The sequence below is a fragment of the Sorex fumeus genome, unplaced genomic scaffold (genome assembly GCF_029834395.1).
Source record: "Sorex fumeus unplaced genomic scaffold, SorFum_2.1 ptg000081l, whole genome shotgun sequence".
Classification (NCBI taxonomy): Eukaryota; Metazoa; Chordata; class Mammalia; order Eulipotyphla; family Soricidae; genus Sorex; species Sorex fumeus.
In genome coordinates, this window is record NW_026606138.1 from 16,389,360 (window position 1) to 16,411,117 (window position 21,758).

Here is a 21,758-nt window from a genome sequence, read left to right on the forward strand (position 1 = left end):
CAAAAACAAAAAAGACTCAAGCACTTGACTGGCATGAGGCCCTCGAGCACAATCATTACGCACATTCTGGGTGTGTGTGTGTGTGTGTGTGTGTGTGTGTGTGTGTGTGTGAGTGAAAACTGGTACCAAAGCAGAAAATGTTCATGTGACAACAGCAAACAGCAGGGATTCTGTGAGAAAAGGACTTCACACACATGACAGTGGTTGGAGGAATGTTAACTTGAAAAGCCCTCAAAGTCTTTGCCCATCTTTAAAAAAAATTCTTCTAGAATTGCAATTAGTTGATCCTAACAATTCTACTGTTAATTGCTATCTGGGCTGCCTTCAGGAAAAGGAAAAGAAAAAAAAAAGGCGAGAGAAGAAATACACAACCTGGAGAAGCTACCAGGCAGGTTATCCACTGAATCCTACAAGCCCGAGTCTGTCCTCTGATTGGGAAACTTGTTTTCCAAATCACCTTGTAGCTAACGTAGTTAGGTATAAAGCTGTGTGGGCTTTAAAAGCATGTCAGGGGATGGTGTGTTAACTAACTTCAGTGTGGTAATCATTTCACAATGCTGCCACAGATCGACTACACTGAGCGCCTTAAACTTGTTAAGATGTCAATTACCTATCAATGAAACTGGCCAGGGAAAGCAAAGCAAAGCAGTGCTAGGCATTTTAGGAGAAAAGACATGGAGGAAATAAAATGGATTGTTTTCTGAGAACGGAATGTAAAAAATTCACCAGTTCACTATGTTAAAAAAAAGATGGCACATTTATTGCTACATAAATGTTATATACATATTGTGATTTCTGTTATAGCGACAGAAAAAACTTTGAACTTCTTGCTGCTGGTTGAAAAGGTTTATCAATAATACCTTGAATTTGACACAGGATACAAATCTGTAATAAACCAACAATGGAAACTGGAGAACAAGATGAGAAGCAATTCATCTCGGACAATTAGCTCTTACAATACTCCATAGGTACTACACGGTAAGCTAGAATCCTACTATGGTCTTAAAATGCTATTGTAAATTTCTGATATTAATGAACAGGTTATGGTAAATAACCCTACATTTTTACTACCTAATATAATAAAATAAAGTAAGAAACTTTTTACTGAAAACTTTTCGATTTCAAAAATCTAGAAAGAGTAATATTTAGAATTCAAGAAATTTTCTTACAAGATTATTGTATAAAAGACTAGCTACAGTGAAAAATAAGCCAAATGTTTTTTTCTTTCTATTTTATGAAGGAAAGCTTCTGGGCATACTGCAAAGTCTAATATAGCGAAAAAGACGACAAGCTCCGAAGGAGAAAGGCCGGGCAGTGGCACACGCTCACTCACACATAAGCAACGACTTCTGTTTAGCTGATTAACACTGAAATGAACAAGGCCACGGAGAGAGTCTGATGTAACTGTATGCAATTAAAAGAACCAAAAATCCACTAAGTTTACAAAGACTGATTTGTTAGGAATCATTGTGATTGGAGGAGCTAAGGTTCTGTCATAATTGTTTTTGTTCTTGCAAATTAACAGAAATCTTTACATTACAGAGTGATTTGGGTCCTTCCTTCTGTGTGCTGATTGCCATTATTGATACTGAATGCTCTAAGGAATTATTAAGCCAAGACAACCTTGTTTAGCATTTTTTTTTCTCCCAGGACTGTTGGAAGACAAATTTCATGGAAGTTCAAAGTGATTATGAGATCTCATAAAACTCTTAAAGGTTGGAGACAGATGGGTGCCTATCGCACAGTATTAAGAAGGACCGGCCAGGACTGGTTTAATGCTAATCTGGCTCATCTTCGTGGGGTGGGGCAGATGGCAGCAACTGGTCAAATCACCTGCTGAAATCCTCCCCAGCGGCCAGCCATCCAGTGACAGAGAAATCAAGGCTAGGACAAGGGCACACAGTGACCACTGCTCTTGTCCCCATTAGGTGACGAGCCTCAGAGTGGTGTGTCCACTTATCACACTACCTGCCTTGGGGACCACTGGATTTTTTTTTAAATGTTTACCACCATCATCATAGTCTGAAAAATCTTTTTAAGTCTGTTTTGTGCTTACTCACAGCTAACACTTTACAAGTACTATATGTATGTAGTACTTATTGCTTGGAAAACAAAGCAATTTCTAAAAAGTAATTTTTTCTTGCAATTTATACTTCTTGCTATTACAAGCTCTTCTATGAAATCTAGAAGCTTGAAAAGTCTTGGTTATTATTAGAATAAAATAATGTTTATCTGAGGGAAAATTTAGGGGACAAAATTTTCCCTTTCAAAAATCTTAGCCAGGCTATGGTCACAGATGGCTTTTGCTTATTCTTGCAAGGGAAATACGCAAGCACTGGGCAGCGCAGGGGATTTGTGACCATGAACTATTTCCGACTCATAGACCAAATGTGACACTCACAAAGAGAAAGTAAAACGAATGAAAAAAATGAGCAAGAAATGCTATACCAAGTCATATTTCCCTATTTCAATGGAAAACACTATTTATATGGCAAAGGACAGGAGAGGGCAGCGAGTGCCTTCCCTTCCTCTAAGACACTGACAGGTGTGCCGGGAATGCTGAGGGCCAAGGGTGGTCACTGCTTTGTTCTCTGATGTGAACAGCTTTGACGAATGCTGGCATCAGCTGAGTGTACATCAGCTTTCCACATTAACCTTTTCCCTTTACATGTAGACCTTACAGTTCCATACAATAAATAAAATTTGTAGTTACAATGCATTTGTCAATTCAGTTTAGGCACAAGGCAACTTCCACAGTAAGTGGAGAGATCGAGACAGTCTCTGATTGTGCAGAAGCGACACGGCTTGCCACAGGACGCTGTGCTGATGTCTGTCAGATGAGCTCCTATCTTCACTTCGGAGACCAAGAGTTGGCCAGTGGCTTTGATCGTAGGATAACATTTGCGTTCTTGCTTCAAGTGTTTTGTATCTTCCTTCTCCCTCCTATCAGGTTTGTGTCTTCAGAAACTCTGAGCTGTCCAAGTCCTCTGAGGAGACGTCACCTTCTATCTAGCTACCGAGGACTCTGAAGCTGAGCCAGTGAGCACGGAGGAGAGAAGAGAGCCCGTTAGGACGTTCCAGTTGTAAACGGACGCATTCCCAGACCACCACCCGACGGGCCTCACTCACACCCCAGTTCACACTGCATCAGCATTCTGCTAAGTGACTCGTGACTGAGTTCTTCCTGTTAAGATGCAGTTGATGTACGTGTGGCCAGGAGACAATGGCCCGTGACCAACAGGACCATATTACAGCAATTACGCAAACCTTGATTTTGGTGAAATTTTAAGTGGGTGAAACATGAGCTCTGAGGTCTGACTCATCTACTGCCTGGTGGCGAGACCATGTCTGAGCACACAATGGCCACAGGAGCCAGTTCACCTCACTAGCTCCCTCATGGTCCGACCCAGTCACAGCCAACTCAGGTCAACTGCAAGCTTCCCAGGGAAGAGACCATTTTGTAATCATTTCCACACCAGTCCCAGTTTCTGGTTTATAATATTTTTCCATAAATTTATTTCCATAATTTTTCCCCATAAATCCATATATTTTCCATAAATATATTTCCATAAATAAAACAAATTTTATTCTAGGGGGCTGGGCAGAATGCACAGTGGGGAGAGCATTAGTCATGCATGCCACCAATCTGGGTTTGATACCCAGCACTGAGCCCGAAGTAAACCCTGGGCATAGCTCGGTGTGGCCCAAAACACAAAACTGCGTTTTTCTTTTTGGGTCACACCCAGCGATGCTCAGGGATTACTTCGGGCTCTGCATTCAGGAATTACACCTGGCAGTGCTGGGAATCGAACCCGGCTTTACCACGTGCAAGGTAAACACTGTGCTATCACTCCAGTCCCTACTTTTTTTCTTTTTTTTTTGTTTTTTGGGTCACACCTGGAGGTGCACAGGGGTTACTCCTGTACTCAGAAATTACTCTTGGCGGTGCTTGGGGGACCATATGGGATGCTGGGAATTGAACCTGGGTTGGCCCCATGCAAGGCAAACATCCTACCTGCTGTGCTATCACTTCAGCCCCACTTTTTTCTTTGGCCCCATGCAAGGCAAACACCCTACCTGCTGTGCTATCGCTTCAGCCCCACTTTTTTCTTAATAAAAATTTATTTTTCTAGCTATTTTTCAATGTAATAATACATAGTATAAAATCTGACACACACACATACACACATTTGTATTTTTTGGTGTCTGTGTAGTGCTGGAAATCAAACCCAGGGTCTCACACATGGAAGATAAAAACTCTCCTCAAGAGCCCTGGCCCACAGAATTTTCCATTTCCAATGAAAAAAGTTTGAGAAGAATCACACCACTGCATCCTTACTGAACAATAATCTCAGTGCTGGTTTAGTGACACTGCCTGGGAAAGGAACTCTATTCAAGATCACGGCAGCAGTCTCTGTGGGGGTGGGGGCGGGCAGGGAGAAGAGGTCCTGCCAGGAAACTGATCTTGGGGGTCTATGCTTGTTCTCCAGTCCTACAAAGAATCCAGATAAAGCCAGATCTCTTGGTGAAACTAACCATACCGCCCAACAGTTCAACTTAAGGTTTTCTTGGGGGTGGCGGGGGTTTTGGCTACCCCTGCCGGTACCAGGGATTATTCCTGACTCTGCTCAGGGATCACTCTTGGCGGTACTGGATGCTGGGATCAAGCCTGGGTTAGCTGCGTGCAAGGCAAATGCCCCATCTGCTGCATTCTCTTGAGCTCCACCATTACTGATTTTAGTCTAATGATAAAATTGGGCAAAGAATCACATACCACTGAAGGCACTGCTGGCTAAAATGCTACTGGCCCAAATATTTAATAAGCTATGTTATAATTCCTGTCACCTAAACATTAACTTTACAACTTACATTGTAGATACTTTGAATTTATATAACTGAGAAAAAGATGATAAAAATTACGTACAGATACTTGGGCAGAAAGCTCCAGGGGAGGGCATTTGGTTCAGGCACAAAAAATGCCATTAGGGTCTGGAGACAGTACAGTGAGTAAGGCGTCTGCCTTACATGCGACTGACCTGGGGTTCGATTCGCAGCATCCAAAATGGTTCCCTGCACACCAGGAGTAACCCCTGAGCATTTTCAGATGTGGCTCCCACCTCCCCCAAAAACAACAACAAAAGTCTTTAAATCCATTCAAGGATCTTAGATGGTGTAAGATGGACTTATAACATGTAAAGCAGCTATGTGGTATAAATTTACATTATTGACTCTAATGGTAGCAAGCATTAGTTTCTTTGTATATGAAAGGTTTAGTGATAAAGAAGTGGTAACTGGCTAACAGAAAACTGGTTGATTACAGTTAAATATCCCAAGTAGAGGAACGAGAGACATTCCTGGCAGCAAAAATGTTTGTTGGTGGATGAGCCACTGCACTACTGTCATCTTGGATCAAAATATCAAAATAACAGATCAAGTACATGTGATGATTCAGAACAAGATACACTCAAATTCTCTTTTTTTCCCTTTGGGAAGTGCTCAGGGAATCCTCCTGGCCCTGCGTTTAGGAACGCTCCTGGCAGGGCTGGGGATGAGGGTGTGATAACGGGTGCTGGGCATCAAACCCAGGTGGCCACGTGCAAGGCAGCAGTACCACCTGCTGTATTCTCTCCTGCTCCAACCACCACATTCTTTATCAATCATGAGACTCTTATCACACTTGGGAGAGAATAACAGTTCGCAATTTCTAATTCTGACTCTATGATAGAAAGGTATATATTACTGTAACTTTGAACCGTTCATGACCATTATCACATGCAGTGAGAATCTAGGTAAAGGCTGAGTTGGAATGAATCAGGTTGTTTCCTGATTTTACACACATGCTTACCTGGCTGATGTTTACATATGACCCATAGGGTTGGTAGTTTCACTAAGCCCAGGATGGGCTCCTGGCAATGTGGTTGGTGGCTCTGCCGATACGGCAGAAACTTTTTCTTCTTCCCTTCTTTTAAGGCAGGCTGCTTTGGGGTTAAGGTTCCTTTCTGAAATGGGAAAAAAAAATCTTAGCATTATGTTTGTAGTTATAAAATCAGGATCTAAGGCCTTAAAAGGGGAAACTTTGCTATTATTTTAAAGATGATTAGTATTATGGTCCAGGTAATTAGGTCACGGTAGTAGTTAAGTTTATGGTATTGTTCACAACACTATTGTGACCAATAGTACTTTTCCTTTCTTTCTGTGGGCATGTTCAACAGTATTGTGACCAATACCATAAACTTAACTGTGGACAACACAGACACAGAGATGCCCTGGCCCTCCACTACTGTCCTCTGTCGGATCTCTGCCCTGCCTGCCCTGTTCCTGGCACTATTAGCTGATGACATTTTTTTTTCTTTTTTTTAGGTCACACCTGGCAATGCACAGGGGTTACTCCTGGCTTTGCACTCAGGAGTTACTCCTGGCGGTATGCAGGGTACCATATGGGATGCTGGGAATTGAGCCCGGGTCGGACATGTGCAAGGCAAACACCCTACCCATTGTGCTATCTCTCCAGCCCCTAGCTGATGATATTTATGGTCTGAGTGCATTACTTTATAGCCTTGGTTGTTTCTCTAAGCACACAGATCAGTGAGAGTACCCCGTACTTGGCTTCTCGTACTTTTCCTTTCTTTCTGTGGGAATGTTCAAGCTCTGTGTCTGATCTTTCCATACTGGCTGTATGTAAACAGATGGGACAGTAATGCATTCACACACAAGCGCAGTGTGAAACATGCTTCCAGTTTCATACTTATTCATGACCACTTTCATGGTTTCTCTCTTTTCTGTTTATGACTTAGTTTCCCCAGTTTCATCTCATTGACAGCAGCATCCAACAGAAGCTCTTCTGTGTGACTCCAATGTTCTGGTGAGTACCTGTCCTGCTGAGTGATGAGCTCCTGGGATGCTGAACTGGAATGAAAGCTGACATTCTCTAGAGGCACATCGCATCTGTGTCTTACCTGGAACTTGACCAGTTCCTCATTCCCGCCCTCCAAAACAGCAGTACCCTCATCACTTTTCTATTAGAAATGTGCTAACTCACCAAGACTGAACTGTAAAAGTGGTTATTTGCAGAAATACGGGGAATCATCATGTGAGAGAAAAGAAAGGAAAAGCCACTGGACTGAAACATTCTCTTTCTCCTCTCCCTTCTGCCTCTTCTGACTCCTGGTCCTCCTGCTGGGAGGTACCTCTGGGTGATGCTCAGGGGACCCTTTGGGCAGGGACTGAACCTGAGCTTCCTGAGGAAAAGCAGGTGCTCTGCCTGCTCTCTCTCCCTGGCTGTTATATTTTCTTTACATTAATTTTATATTCTGTTTTTAGGTCACACCTGGCAGAGTTCAGAGCTTATTCCTGGTTCTGTACTTCATATGCTTAGACTGCCCAGGTGAGGCTTGGGGAAACCTATGGGATGCCATGGCTCAAGCCCAGACTGGCTGTAGGCGAGGCGAGTGCCCTACCTGCTGGACTCTCTTCAGGTCCCTTTACTCCTATTTTAAGCATAAGATCTCCAACCCCTGGCTGGGGAGATGGCTCAGAGGGCTGAGACACATGCTATGCATGCATGCCGGAGCCCTGGGCTCAATTCTACGCACTGCTAGGTAAGATCCCAAAACAAAACAGAAAAGAAAAAAGATATTCAACCCTTGATGCTCTCTGCTATAATCTTTTGTTTGTGATTTAAATTTGAGGTATTAGCTAAAATTTGTAACACACCTTTTAAAGAGTATATGTTATAGTCCACTTTTGAGTTGCAAAAGACTACTATGGTAAACTTAGCTGACTGGTGATGACCATTTATAATTTCATTGTGTTCTAAGCCCCTGAATTTAGAAAAAGACATGAGAACTTAGAAATAAGGAGGGCTGACTAACTAAAGAGAAAATAGAGACAGGCGTAAGAGCAAGCACGCATGAGCATACAAACATGCGAGCAGTCAGTGCATACCGCCTGAGGAACTCCGAGCTTTCTGGATCTAGAGTCAACAAAGCAGCCTGAGACCACTAAGGCGCGGGGCAAGTCATCCATATGAGGTGATGCAGGAGGGCTCAACTGACCCAAAGGAACGAAATGTTAGTACTGAGTCCAAACAACTGCTAGGGGGTGAAGGGGGTCAGCCTCAGGGGCAGCTGACCAGCAGCAGGGGCTGGAAGCAGCTCAGGACGACTGACTCTGGCTGGAGTTGGGCGTGGCTCCACCCACACCTACCCTCCAAAAAGGAAAATCACAAAACTGAGAAATGGGGAAAGTGTGAGGAAGAGAAAAGAGGACAAGTCCCAGAAGGTAAGGGCGGTAACGCCCGAGATCAGAACAGCAAGAATGGGGCTCCAGGCAGCCCGAGGCGGCTCTGCAGGAAGACGGACTGACAGATGCTGAAAGAGGAGAGAACCACCAAGGATCATCCTGATGGGGCAACGCAGGAATAACAGCACTCACAAAGCACGTACCCAAACAGGCATGGAGACAAACGGTCTCCTGCAGAAGCAAGTCACGGAGCTCTGCCGAGCACACTCACCTCTGACCTGCTGCTCCAGGCTGAGGATGACCGCCACAGCCTGGTGGAGGATGAGGAGCTTCGTCTGGGGCTTCTCACTCTTCAAATGAAGCTGGCACATCCGGCCGAGCTCTTTGAATGCCTCATTGATATCCCGCACACGCAAGCGTTCTCTGGCGTTGTTAGCCATCCGCCTCTCTTTTTCCCTCTCTATTTTCTGTTCTGGGTTCAAATCCTCATCTTCATTAGTACTGCTGGAAGACAGATTATCAACAATATCTGTTAGATTCCCGAGAACATTACATAGTTATAGAGGGGAAAATGAAAACCAACCTCAACTTTCAGTAACAATAGTAAAAGCTCCACTTGCATGACTTCTTTCCAATTCCCTATTTTTTGGGGGGCGGGTGGGGGAAATGTGGGGCACAACCAGAAACGCCTCAGGGCTGTCCCTGACAATGCTGAGCAGCCAAGAAGCGCAAAGACTGACGGACTCAGCCACGTGCACGGCGAGTGCTTTACATGCGGGCTTGCTCTCCCTGGGCTTGTGACTTTCCAGTCTTTCTTCAATGCATACGTGAAGTCAAGAAGTTTAACTTTTGTCACATGCATTTTAAAGTGGATTTTTTATTGCACATTACAGTAAGAATCTCTCTAAACTAGTGAAACTCTTTATAAACTGATCTGAAAGAAATTCTGAAAACAACTTAACTATGGAAACTGAAGGCAGACCAGAGGGAACCAGAGGCAGGAAAAGGGTACCAGCTAAAATGGTACACAAATTAAGGGTGTGTGTATGTGTGTTTGGGCCACACTCCTTAAGACTTGAGATCACTCCTGGTGATGCGATGTGGTGCCAGGGATCAAATCTGGACCTATGCATGCGAAACAGGAACTCAGTTCATTGAGTTCTCTGTGTTAACTTTTTAGATGGTAGAGATATTCTACACTGTGTGATGATGGTTATATGACTGTACAAGTTTGTTAAAAGACAAAAACTAAGCATAATATTGTTGTGTTTTACTATATGTGAACAAAAACAGTAACAAGGGGCTGGAGCGATAGCACTGCGGGTAGGGCGTCTGCCTTGCACGCAGCCAACATGGCCGACCCGAGTTCGATTCCTCCGCCCCTCTCGGAGAGCCCGGCAAGCTACCGAGAGTATTTGATATGCCACAGTAACAACAAAGTCTCCAATGGAGACGTTACTGGGCCCGCTCGAGCATATGTGAACTAGCCTCAATAAAGCTGGCTAAAAGGAAATCACAAATGTTGCAGAAAACAACTCATGGACAGGCAGCACTGTCGCACTGTCTTCCCATTGTTCATAGATTTGCTTGAGCGGGCACCAGTAACGTTTCCATTCAGGGGTTACTCCTGGCTCATGCACTCAGGATTGCTCCTGGCGGTGCTCGGGGGACCATATGGGATGCTGGGAATCGAACCTGTGTCAGCCATGTTGGCTGTGTGCAAGGCAAACGCCTCACCTGCTGTGCTATCGCTCCAGCCCCTTGTTACTGTTTTTGGCATATCGAATATGCCATGGAGAGCTTACCAGGCTCTGCTGTGTGGGCAGGATACTCTCTCAGTAGCTTGCCAGGCTCTCTAAGAGGGATGGAGGAATCGAACCCAGGTTGACCTCATGCAAGGCAAACACCCTACCCCCTGTGCTATTGCTCCAGCCAAAGGACAGGTAAAAAATTTAAAAACATAGTGTTGACTAAAAAATGTTGGAACTACAAAATGTATGTCCAGTTTAATTCCAATTTAAAAACTTTGTGGAAAAAGATATTTCTTGAGAGGTCAGAAAGATAGGATAGGGGTAAAGGCATTTACCTTGAATACAGCCAACCCTGGTTTGATCCCTTTGTACCCTGCCCCCCACCAGGAGTGAACCCTAAGTGCAGGGCCAGGAGGAAGCCCTTGGCATCACCCAGTGTTCTGCCCCTTCCGTACTCCAAAACCCAAACAAATGGAAGAAGATATTCCTTTCTCAGCAGTGTTTGCTGTTTAAGCAGTGGGTAACACTTGGTAGTGGAGTTTGTGACTTTTATGTGTGCTTTTAAACTTCTGTAATGAAAATGAACTAAGTAATCATGAAGAACATTTGCAGGAGGTGCTGTGGGAGTATTTTTTACAAAGTTATAACATAGATTTTTTTTTTTTACCTCTTCTCAATTACCTAGGGAACTTCAATAAAGAGTGATTCTTACTAGTTAATAGTCAAGAATATTCTTTTGAGGGACTGGGGTGATAGTACAGCCTGTAGGGTGTTTACCTTGCACAAGGCAGAACCTGGTATGATTCCCAGCACCCTGGTCCCTGAGAGCAGCTCCCCGAGTCCTGAGCACTGCTGGGTGTGACACCAAAACAAACAAAAAGAGAGGGAAAAAAAAAGCAAAGAAAAAAAAAGAAGTGTTCTCTGAGGGGTTGGGGAGATAGTATTAAGCATGTGGAGGCTTAGGTTGGAACCTCACGCCGCAGGCACACTGAGTCCTGGGAGAAGTAACACCCAAGCCACTAGGTGGATGTGGCCCCGGGCACTGCTACCAACTGTGGCTCTGAAAGCCAGGTTTCCAAATGTGGGCCCCTCTAAGAATCTTCCATGGTGCAGCAAAGGTCCTACCAGAGGCTGATTTTTACTGAGTACAGGTCGGGGGCCATATTTCTATAATGTTCCGGGACTCTGTGCAGCGCAGGCGAAAACCACCACCAGATCTAGAAAAATCAGTAACAGCCATACACCGGTAAGGCTCGTTAGTGGCAGTACAACACAGGATTCCAGGTATGCATATTTAGTATATGTATATTTAATATATATGTAAGTATATTCCAATTGTCTATACAGAACAATTCAGCTTGCTTTATCTACTTTATCCTCAAACTGTCTTACTATACTATAAGCACCAAGGTGAGCAGGGTAATTCTTTTTTATACTAACCCCTAAACTTGTCTGTGTAAGGGAAAGCTTACATTATAGTTTTGAAGTCAGCTTTACATGCCTCTTTTTGGGATACTGTGAAGATTAAAAGACATTACACAGTCTCAACACAATATCCAGAATACAGCTAACAATGAATATATTTATGAAACCTTTCAACTTTTCAAGGACCCTTGACACACAAGAGAAATTTAATTTCTGAATGCAAACATATACCTTGTTCTGCCTCTAGAAGAAACCTTGATATCTTTTTGGGAGGATTCATCATCTGATTTCATGTCATCTGATGAAGGAGGTTCATGGAGGTTTTCATCTTTTTCTTTGTTTTCAATTTTTATTTCTGTTGGAACAACAGTTCCAGGCTGACTCTGCAAGCCACCTAACAAAGAGAAAAAGACATACAATGTGCAGATTCATTTATAAATTAGTACTGAGACTTTAAAGTACTGAGAAAAAAGTAGCTGGCAAAAATCCTTAGTTTTGAGTGTTATGATAAAATCAGAGCTGAAAAGAACACGTCCACAAATCTCAGAGAAAGAAATTTTGAGAGGCTGTTGGGACACACCCAGCAGTGCTCAAGGGTTACTCCTGGCTCTATGCTGAGGAATCACTCACTCCTAGAAGGCTCAGGAACCATATGGGATGCCATGGATTGAACCTGGGTGTACTGCATGCAAGGTAAGCACACCTACCCAATGTGTTATCTCTCTTGACCTGAGGAAATTATTATTTTTTTTAAGAGTATCAATGTTTAGGGGTCAGAGAGATAGTACAGTACGTAAGCATTTGCCTTGCATGCAGTCGACCCTGGTTTGATCCCTGGCACAGCTTATGGTTCCAAGCCTGACGGTAGTGAGTCCTAAGCAATACCGGGTGTGGCCAAAAACAAACAAACAGAACAAGCCTGACCTTAAGACAACTGACGGGCTGGAGCGATAGCACAGCAGGTAGGGTATTTGCTTTGCACGCAGTCAACCCATGTTCGATTCCCAGCATCCCATATGGTCCCCTGAGTATTGCCAGGAGGAATTCCTGACTGCAGAGCCAGAAGTAACCCCTGAGCATCACTGGGTGTGACGTGTCTAGCAGACGCTGTTATTATTATTATTATTATTAGTTTTGGGGTAACAGTTGGCTTTGTTTAGGACTTCTCTGTAAAAATACAGAAACTGGGGTTGGAGTGATAGCACAGCAGGTAGGGTGTTTGCCCTGTATGCAGCCCGACCTGGGTTCGACTTCCAGCATCCCATATGGTCCCCTGAGTATTGCCAGGAGTAATTCCTGACTGCAGAGCCAGAAGTAACCCCTGAACATCACTGGGTGTGACGTGTCTAGCAGAAGCTGTTATTATTATTATTATTATTAGTTTTGGGGTAACAGTTGGCTTTGTTTAGGACTTCTCTGTAAAAATACAGAAACTGGGGTTGGAGTGATAGCACAGCAGGTAGGGTGTTTGCCCTGCATGCAGCCCGACCTGGGTTCGATTCCCAGCATCCCATATGGTCCCCCGAGCACGGCCAGTGCATGAACCAGGAGTAACCCCTGTGTATCGCTGGGTGTGACCCAAAAAGCAAAACAAAACAAAACAGAAACAAAAAAACCCCACACCAACCACCCAGAAACTGCATTTTAAAATACTGAATTTTAAGGCAAAGGAAGTAATCACCATCTTTGTTTCTCTGCTTCTATTGTTTTTTTAAAAGGTGGAGGGAATGTGGGGGTTCCAAGCAGTGCTCAGGGGGCCATCCCAGAGATGAATGGCCATTTGAACACAATGGTTCAGAGTCTGGCTGGTGATGAGGGCTTGCCTGGGTGACCCCGTGCTGGGACCACCAGGGACACATGCAGCAGTGGGCCGCCATTCCTAGGCATGTCTGGCCTCGTAGCTATTTTCCTCGGCCCTAACATTCTTTTAACAAAACAGATGCTATGGTTAAATATAATGCTAAGAACTTTATCACTGAATTTGATATAAATTGTATTTCTTGAGAAATGCTACCAAAATTTTTATCCGTTTGCTTTTCATGAGAATTGTCCATTTCTCTAAAGTATAATCTAACCAACAGCTACTGTCATCAGAGTTCTCAGTTTATGGTGTTGCTTAATGCTGTCAATAGTTTGAGAAATTGTGACTTTAAGCAAAATGACATTTAATAAAATTAATTTTGCCAAATACTGATATAGACTTCTGATATATACTCGCAGTTTTTAAACATGACCAAATTTCTAAAATCTGAAAGATTTCTAATACTATTAGAAACATTCTATTCATTCATCGATTCATTCATTTTCCAGCCCATTTATTTCAGTCTGGGCCCTCAGTGGCTTGTGTCTGATCTGTCAGTGTGTGTCATCACAAGGTGGGCTGCTCCTTGGGTCCACCCTTCCACTGCAGGTGTCCTCAAAGCACTTCCTCACATGCCCATAGCCCAGACAATTCAAAGACACCAATTAACCCAATACACCCACCTCTGGGATGCGGAAGAGAACAAAGTAGCTAAAGAAAATTCAGGGTGATGTGGGGAGAACATAAAAATTCCTGGCCAGGGAGTGACTTTTTTGCCAATAAGAATGTTAAACAAATTCTATTCAAGGTCTCCTACTATATTCTTTTTCTCTCACTGCCTGTAAAATCCATGAAGCCTCAGTCATAAAGGGAAGTTATTAAGGAAGAGAGACAGAGGGTAGGGCCAGGCAAGAAGAGGACCAGTGAATACCAAGCAACAGCTTGCATGTGAGTTTCATCCATCAATATGATCTGTGACTGGTAGCCAAAGGGCCAAGTGGAACTCTAAATATTGACCCTTTGTATCAATACAAAAGGACTACTGTTTGTAATTCCCTCACTTAAGATGACTAAGCCCACAGATGGAAAATTGCCTTTTAGAAAAGTATACAGTGTTCCCAAGGGTATCTTTGTCCGCGTTACTGTTGGCAAACAATAGCGTGTAGAGGGGTCAGAGAGTGACGTATAGGTGTTATTCCACTCGCCTTGCATGTAATCAAACTAAATTCAATCCCCAGCACTACATGATCTCGAAGCACCAGTGGCGGTCAACTGCCGAGCACAGCCAAATCCCCCTCCCTATCAAAACCCTCAACAGTAGAGTTACCTCTGTAATTTTCTTGTGTTTTTTGGTTCAAGTCTGCGCTTGAAGCAGTGACTGTACTCGACAGGACTGAATGATTGCCATTGAGACTGACGGAGTCTTCTCGGTGAGTTCCAACCTAAAGGGAAACCAGGAACACAGTCAAGACAACTCAGAGCCAATGAATTCCAAATTCTTCCTTTGAGCTTAGAAGAGCTTTTAAAAAGTTACATTTGTTTATCAATTTTATTCAGATGCTACTTTTCTAGTTTTTGAAAAATTACAATCAATATTGGCTTTTAAATCATAATATTTTTAAAAAACGCTCAAATTTTCAAAATTTACATTGCACAATTTTTTTTTTCTTTTTGGGTCATACCTGGTGATGCACAGGGGTTACTCCTGGCGGTGCTCAGAGGACTATATGGGATGCTGGGAATAGAACCCAAGTCAGGCGTATGCAAGGCAAATGCTCTACCCACTGTGCTATCATTTCAGTCCCTGCATAAAATTTTTGTCACAAGCAAATCAACTAATAGAGATAAGACATAAAACATATATTATAAAATCTATTCATCAATAAGACCAGCCCATAGTCTGGAGAGACAGTTGGGGGTAAAGGCATTTGCCTTTTACAATGTTAACCCCAATTCAATCTTTGGTACCACACATGGTCCTGAGCACTGCCAGGAAAGATTCTTAAGGGACCTGAAAACCAAAACCAAAGCAAACGCCTCCCCAAACTAACTTATTTCATGTACTAATTAAATATATTTAAATTTTCATGAATTTATTTTTGATACTTTGACACTTTGTTATTTCTTCTAACTGCTAATCTTCAAAATTTTGAAAAGAACAGCAAAATCAGCATGAAATTAAAACTGAAGAAAGCAGGGAAAGTTAAAACATTTGGAAACTGAGTAATATACTGTCAAAAAGCCACTGGGTCAGGGACTGGAGATAGTATAGAGTATAGTGGGCAGGGCACTAGCCTTGCAGAGACTCCTTGAAATGAATGAGAACGAAAACGAAAGTACCAGAACCTATGGAACACAGCAAAAGCAGAACTGAGAGGAAAGTTCATGACAATATAGACTCACAGAAAATCTTAAGTCAGTGCATACACTGCCCGAGCCCATGTGCTGCTTGCGCCCACACTGCTGAGCACGCGTCGCCTGCATCTCCCCTCTTGAGATGTGTACTTTCATGCTTTTGTGTCTAATGCTAGGATGTATGCAGGAGCTCTCTCTGACCTTGGAGAAGCCCAAGCTCTCTCTTGAGTGCATTCCTCTCTCACTCTCTCCCCCTCCACACCTTAAAAATCTATTTATTTCAAAAAAAAAAAAAAGAAAATCTCAAGTCAATAAACTAACCTCACAGCTTGAAAAAGAATAATATAAATGCCAAAAAAGAAGGAAGTAATAAAAGGCAGAGCAGATATCAATGACATAGAAATAAAAAAAAACATTATATAGGGTAAACCAAACCAGAAGCTGTTTTTTGAAAAGAAAACAAGACTGGACGAGTGGCTCTCCAGCACGACCACAGCCCCAGAAGCACAAGGACTTAATGCAGAACCCAGCAGCTTGGAGCAGAAAAGTGAAAGGACTATGCGTTAATCCAGGCCATCATGTCTGTCCGGAGGGGAAAGGGTGTTGCCCCATTCACCCTCTCCTCTCTGGAAAGAAAGATGGCAGCCGCATGGGAGCCTTGTGGACAGCAGGTATGAGCCGGGGGGTGTGGGGGCGACTAAAACCTCATGGGAAGGGGGGCATTTCGGTCCGCCCTTCACACCCTACCGAGGCCACCAGTTGCCCCCCACTAGCGGCTCTCCAGCACGGCCACGACTCCAGAGCACAGAAACCAATTTCTTAACTATCTGACTTTCAGTAGAAATACTTCCAGGGTCAATAAGTAAAATAGCAGAAATCCAAAACCAACATTTAATTCTTGAACCCAGCTGTAGAAAGCAAATCACTTCACAATGCTTTTTCAGCATGTCTGATTTTGGGGGGGGGGTAAACTCTAAATAATAGTGGTGAATCTTTTATTGAAACAATGAATCTAATCAAAGCAGATAGAGTGTTAACTAGAATTCATCTGCCCCACAGGGACTGGGAGGGGTGGGGGGTGGGGTTTTATTGGGGTTCTTCATGGTAAAAAAAAAAGCATTGGTAAAGGGAAATGTGTTTGATATTTGCATGACTGAGACCTAAACCTGAAAGCGTTGTAACCTTTCCCACAGTGATTCAATAAATAAATAAAAAAAAAAAAAAAAGAAAAGAAAACAAGACTGGAACTTTGCTAGATTCACAAGGGGAAAAAGAGAAGATTGGAGAGATAGTACATGCAGCTGAGGAGGTGCTTGTCTTGCAGGCAGCTGATCCCAGTGCACTGCCAGGATAGATCCCTGCTCAGAGTCAGAAGTATGCTCTGAGCACTGTCAGGTATGGCCCATTCTCTAACACCACACCCCCAACATGGGGAGAAAACATGAACAGACGCTTCCTTGAAGAAGATATACAGATGGCAAAAAGGCATACAAAAGAGTTTTCATCGTCAAGAAAGGTAAGAAAAAGACAATTAGATGTCATTGCACAATAGTCAAAAAGAGGAAACAAGCAGAGCTAGTGGAGCTGTGGTGAGAAAGGAATCCTCACTCACGTGGGAATAGTGTCTGGTATAGCAAATAGGAATAAAGTTTCTCTATAACCCAGTGATTCCACTTCTTGGCATCTACCTTAAAAACACAAAACACTAACTTAAAGAGATATAAGCAGAACTATATTCACTGAGGTGCTATGTACAATAGCCAGGGTACGGAAACAACCCTAACGCCCAACTACAGATGAGTGGATAAAGAAGTTCCATAAGGGCCAGAGATAATACAGAGATGAAGGTGCTTATCTTGCACATGGCTAGCCCCAGTTCAAATCCCCCAGCATCACATAAGGTCCACTAAGTACAACGCCAAGGAAAGTCTTGAAGCACTTTCAAGTGTGGCCCAATTTCCCCCACCAAAATAAGTTGTGGTATGTATATATAATGGAATACTATGGAGCTACAAGGAAAGAAAATCTTGCAGTTTGCTGCAACTTGAATAGAAACGGAAGGTATCATGTTAAGTTAAAAAAAACCAGAGGGTGGACAAATACCAAAATCTCACTTATTTGAGGTTGTGGTACAAAGAGAAACAAAACAAGGGACAATGATAAACTGAGTCATCAAGCAGGGTGTGTGTGTGTGTGCATATGAGTGTGACAAGAGGCAGACTAAAAATGACATAGGGTACTGGTAGAGGGTTGTCAGGTGATTTGGTGGTAGTGAAGGTGTGGTAATTTTGAACATCAAAACTATGACTGTTAACACCTTTAAAACCGTGTCACCTAAGCTACAAAAAAGTAATAATAATAAAAAACAACAACAATAAAAATCCTTCAAAACATATATAGTAGCCAGGTAATAAAAGCACTAAATATTTAAGTTCTCAGATTTGCTTTGTTATTTTTTTTTTGGGGGGGGATGGTGGTTTATTGGGCCACATCTGGTGGTGCTCAAGGTTTACTCCTGGCTATGCTCAGAGAATCACTACTGATGGTGCTTAGGGATCCCTATCTGGTGCTGGGATCAAACTGGGTTTGGCCAGGTGCAAGAACCTAATTAATGTTGTTCTATCTCCCCAGCCCCTTGTATTCTCAGTTTTTATCACATATAATAAGTCACAGTTGCCCTGGAACAGGAAAGTAAGGCATGCAAATACCACTGGGTATTTTAGGAAAAATGATCAAAAATGAAAAAAAAAATTATCAGAACAGTATCAGATGCCACAACTAAGAGATGAGATCTTTGATACTACTGTGTTTACTGCCCAGTATGAAAACCACTTTTTCTCCACAACAAATCCTTCAACCCCAGTAAACTACCATGCTCTGAATCCACTTTTTCTCCCCAACAAATCCTTCAACCCCAGTAAACTACTCTGAATCCTCTTCAGTAAAGCAATGTAAAGTTTCATCACCATTGCTTAAAATCAGTTAAGTATACTACTTAGAGGATCAGTCATTGATTATACCAATCATTATATCAGTCATTGATTTTATAGTTTTAAAACAACAAAGTCTCCAATGGAGACGTTACTGGGCCCGCTCGAGCAAATCGACGATCAACGGGAGGGCCTTTACCTTACCTTTACCTTAAAACTATGTGAGTTCATTAGGCATTAGAAGTCATGTTCTTTGAAAAAATGAGGTGGGGAGGTGGGGGGCATTGGCTAATACCCGGTGATGCTCAGTAATAACCTGACACTGGTTGGGGGCCTGAATGATGCTGGAGATCAAATTAGGGTCGACCATGGTAAGAAGAGTGCCTAACTGTTTTTGTATAATCTGTCCTGCCCCAGGACAGTCATCTCAAAGGAACAATGGCCGACCTTGATTCTCTTTTTCAACTCTGATAGCTTCCCTAAGGCAGTCTGCCTCTCCCACAACTTTTATTTATTTATTTATTTATTTAGAATACCCACCCCTCCACCAGTGCTCATTTCCCACCACCACAAATCCCAGTATCCCTCCCACCCCCCCATACCTACCATCCCACCCTGCCTCTGTGGCAGGGCATTACCCTCTGTTCTCTCTCCTTTTGGGTGTTGTGGTTTGCAAAAGACTCTTTTTTAAAAAAAAATTTTATTAGTTCTCCGGCAACTTTTTTGAAAAGTAACAAATCTAATAACCAAGCCTAAAAAGTAAAAAAGATGTAAAACCTACATTCAAGAGAAAACATTTTCAATATTTTAAAATTTTCAATAGCATCAATGTTGGGGCTAAAGAGATAATACTGCTGGTAAGGAACTTGCCTTGCATGCAGAGGACCTCAGTTTGGTCCCTGACACCACACTGGCAGGAGTGATTCCTGAGTGCAGTCAGGAACCAGGCCTGAGCATAGCCAGGTATGCCCCTTCCACCTCCCACCCCCAACAACAACAACAAAAAAACCAGTATTAATGTTTATGCTTTGGCATACAAAATCACATACAAGAGAGAAAAATTCAAAACTTTCATGATGATCTGCCTCCATAAAATCCCATCATGTTTATTCTTGACACACACGGTGTTTTATTGCTGACTATGAACACATTTAATTGAATTAAGGAAAATGTCAGTCCAAAAATTCCATTTTATAAAAACAGATATGGCATAAATATAACAGAGCTACAAATTCTTGAATCTAGAACTAGTCTAAAAAAAAAAACACAGCTAAATTGTGACTGGTTAAAGACACTATAAAGGAAAAGCCAAGATTTCTTGTAATATTTCTTGTAATATTTTGGACTTACTACTTCTTAGTTTTTGGTGACAGTTGCTAATTCTGCTCCTAGCAGCATGAGCTTCTAATATTATTAAAAAAAAAAGTGAATATGTATTCCTACTATATATTATACACACAAAACTCATTTTAAGGCTATGTAAAACAATACTTTTGAGCGTTAACAAACTAAGTCCTAATTTTCTTAAATTTTATTATTATTGATATTTAAATTTTCTGAATCTCAAGTAATAAAAATGTTTGAGCAAACCCTTTCTGATGAAAGTTTGGCAGACAAGGAACTTTGTTCAATTTGTTTTGGAAAATAAATGTCTGAGAAAAATTCTTTTCTTTCTTTTTATTGGGGGGGAGGAAGAGTGGTGGGGGTTTTTGGGTCAGCCCTGGTGGTCCTCTGGGGACAGTGCTCTGTGGACTGGCTCATTCCTGCTAGTGCTCAGGTGACACTTATGACACCTTAATGACACTCGATACCATATGACGCTTTAACCCCAGTACTATCTCTCTGACCCTGAGAAGGTTTTTCTTTATTAAATACTATAAACTAAGCAATTTCTCACAACTATATAACTGGTTTCCAAAAGAAAAAAGTAAATTAACCTTAAGAGTCTGGAGTTTTTCCAGTTAGTGAAATTAGCAGGAACTTTTCTATTGTAATAGAATATAGTGGATATATTCTGGAGAATTTGACTTTCACAGCTCTTACCACTCTCTTGCCTATGCCTCGCTTACTCCAGCTCCCATCCTCTTCCTTTAGTCTAACGCTGCTCATTCAAAGGCTCTGTGCACACACACAACAGGTGTATAAACAACCCTTTGTCTGACTGCAGAGTGTGTGCCTGTCAGATAGGAACAGCTTAACAGTCCGCCTCATTAGCATACAGCTGACGGGCTGCTTCTGCAGGGGAGGGAGGGGATGGGGCAGGCAAGTCCCTGGGCCTGCAGGCTCGCATTTCCATGACTGTGGAGAGTGGCATCAGAACCAAGGCCCATCAGACTCCTTGCGCGCATTCACAATCCGTGCAGGGCCTCACTTGTGTGGGAACATGCAACAAGGGAGTTGTTTTCCTTGAATTTGGCATCCACAACAGAAAAATGTTAAATCTAATTAGATGATGAATAAGGTTGTATAAATTAAGGAACAGACTAAAAAAGTACTTTGTGTGAATTCCTTTCTGATTCAAAATTCTATACCAATAATTTGTTTAGTTTGTGCTATTCATGATATAAATTAGTACTAACCTACAGCACTATGTGTATTTTGTTTTTTCTGAAGAAGGACTTTATGCTAGAAACTTGGTGTAATGTCATTTGTTATGTATGGTTTCTTTTCAATTACATTTCCTCCAATATATAACCTGCATATTTTTCAAGTTTTAAGAATGTTATTTCAAACATCTCTGAATATAAAAATGGCACCAATCTTTAAAGCATAATTTGTTCTGAGTTAACTTTTAAAAAAGTTAAAAAATGTAAAAAGTTAAAAAATGTAAAAAATGTAAAAAGTTAAAAAATGTAAAAAGCCTACCGTTTAGATTACACAAAGTAAAATGAAGTTAAAAATAAACTCCTTGCATTCAGATAAAAGCTAAGCAAATAATTTCTATAGTATATCCACAACAATAAAATTTATTAGTATCAAACTTAAACTGATACAATTAAGAACTGAAAAAAAGGTTAAGATGAACTTTAAAGTTAACTTTAAAGGTTAACTTTAAAATTAAAGGTTAAATAAACAAGTTTATTTGATAAGCAACAAAGTGCGAATTTTGAATGAAACTATTAACTCTTGCCGGTAACAATCTTAAGTGTTTCAGAACTAAAGCATAATTTCTCTAAATGGTTTAGGACCTAGGAAAGACAAGGTTTATATACTTCATTATTGTTATTTTGTGGGGGGTGATGGTGGGCACGCAGG

General features: G+C 42.0%; 1 protein-coding gene across 4 annotated transcripts in view; it reads right to left on the minus strand.

The window, feature by feature from the left end:
* Positions 1-741: 741 nt before the first annotated feature.
* The window catches only part of TCF12 (transcription factor 12), a 321,390-nt gene continuing 300,373 nt past the window's right edge, over positions 742-21,758 (minus strand). For 3 of the 4 annotated variants that reach the window (XM_056130729.1, XM_056130728.1, XM_056130731.1), the window contains 5 exons: positions 14,546-14,660; positions 11,649-11,811; positions 8,513-8,745; positions 5,846-5,999; positions 742-3,031 (listed from right to left, as the gene is read on the minus strand). In XM_056130729.1, the coding sequence (XP_055986704.1) occupies positions 5,857-5,999; positions 8,513-8,745; positions 11,649-11,811; positions 14,546-14,660 (654 nt within the window). In that variant the 3' untranslated portion in view covers positions 742-3,031; positions 5,846-5,856. The remainder of the gene's footprint in view (positions 3,032-5,845; positions 6,000-8,512; positions 8,746-11,648; positions 11,812-14,545; positions 14,661-21,758) is intronic. The other variant, XM_056130730.1, reaches the window with a different exon arrangement.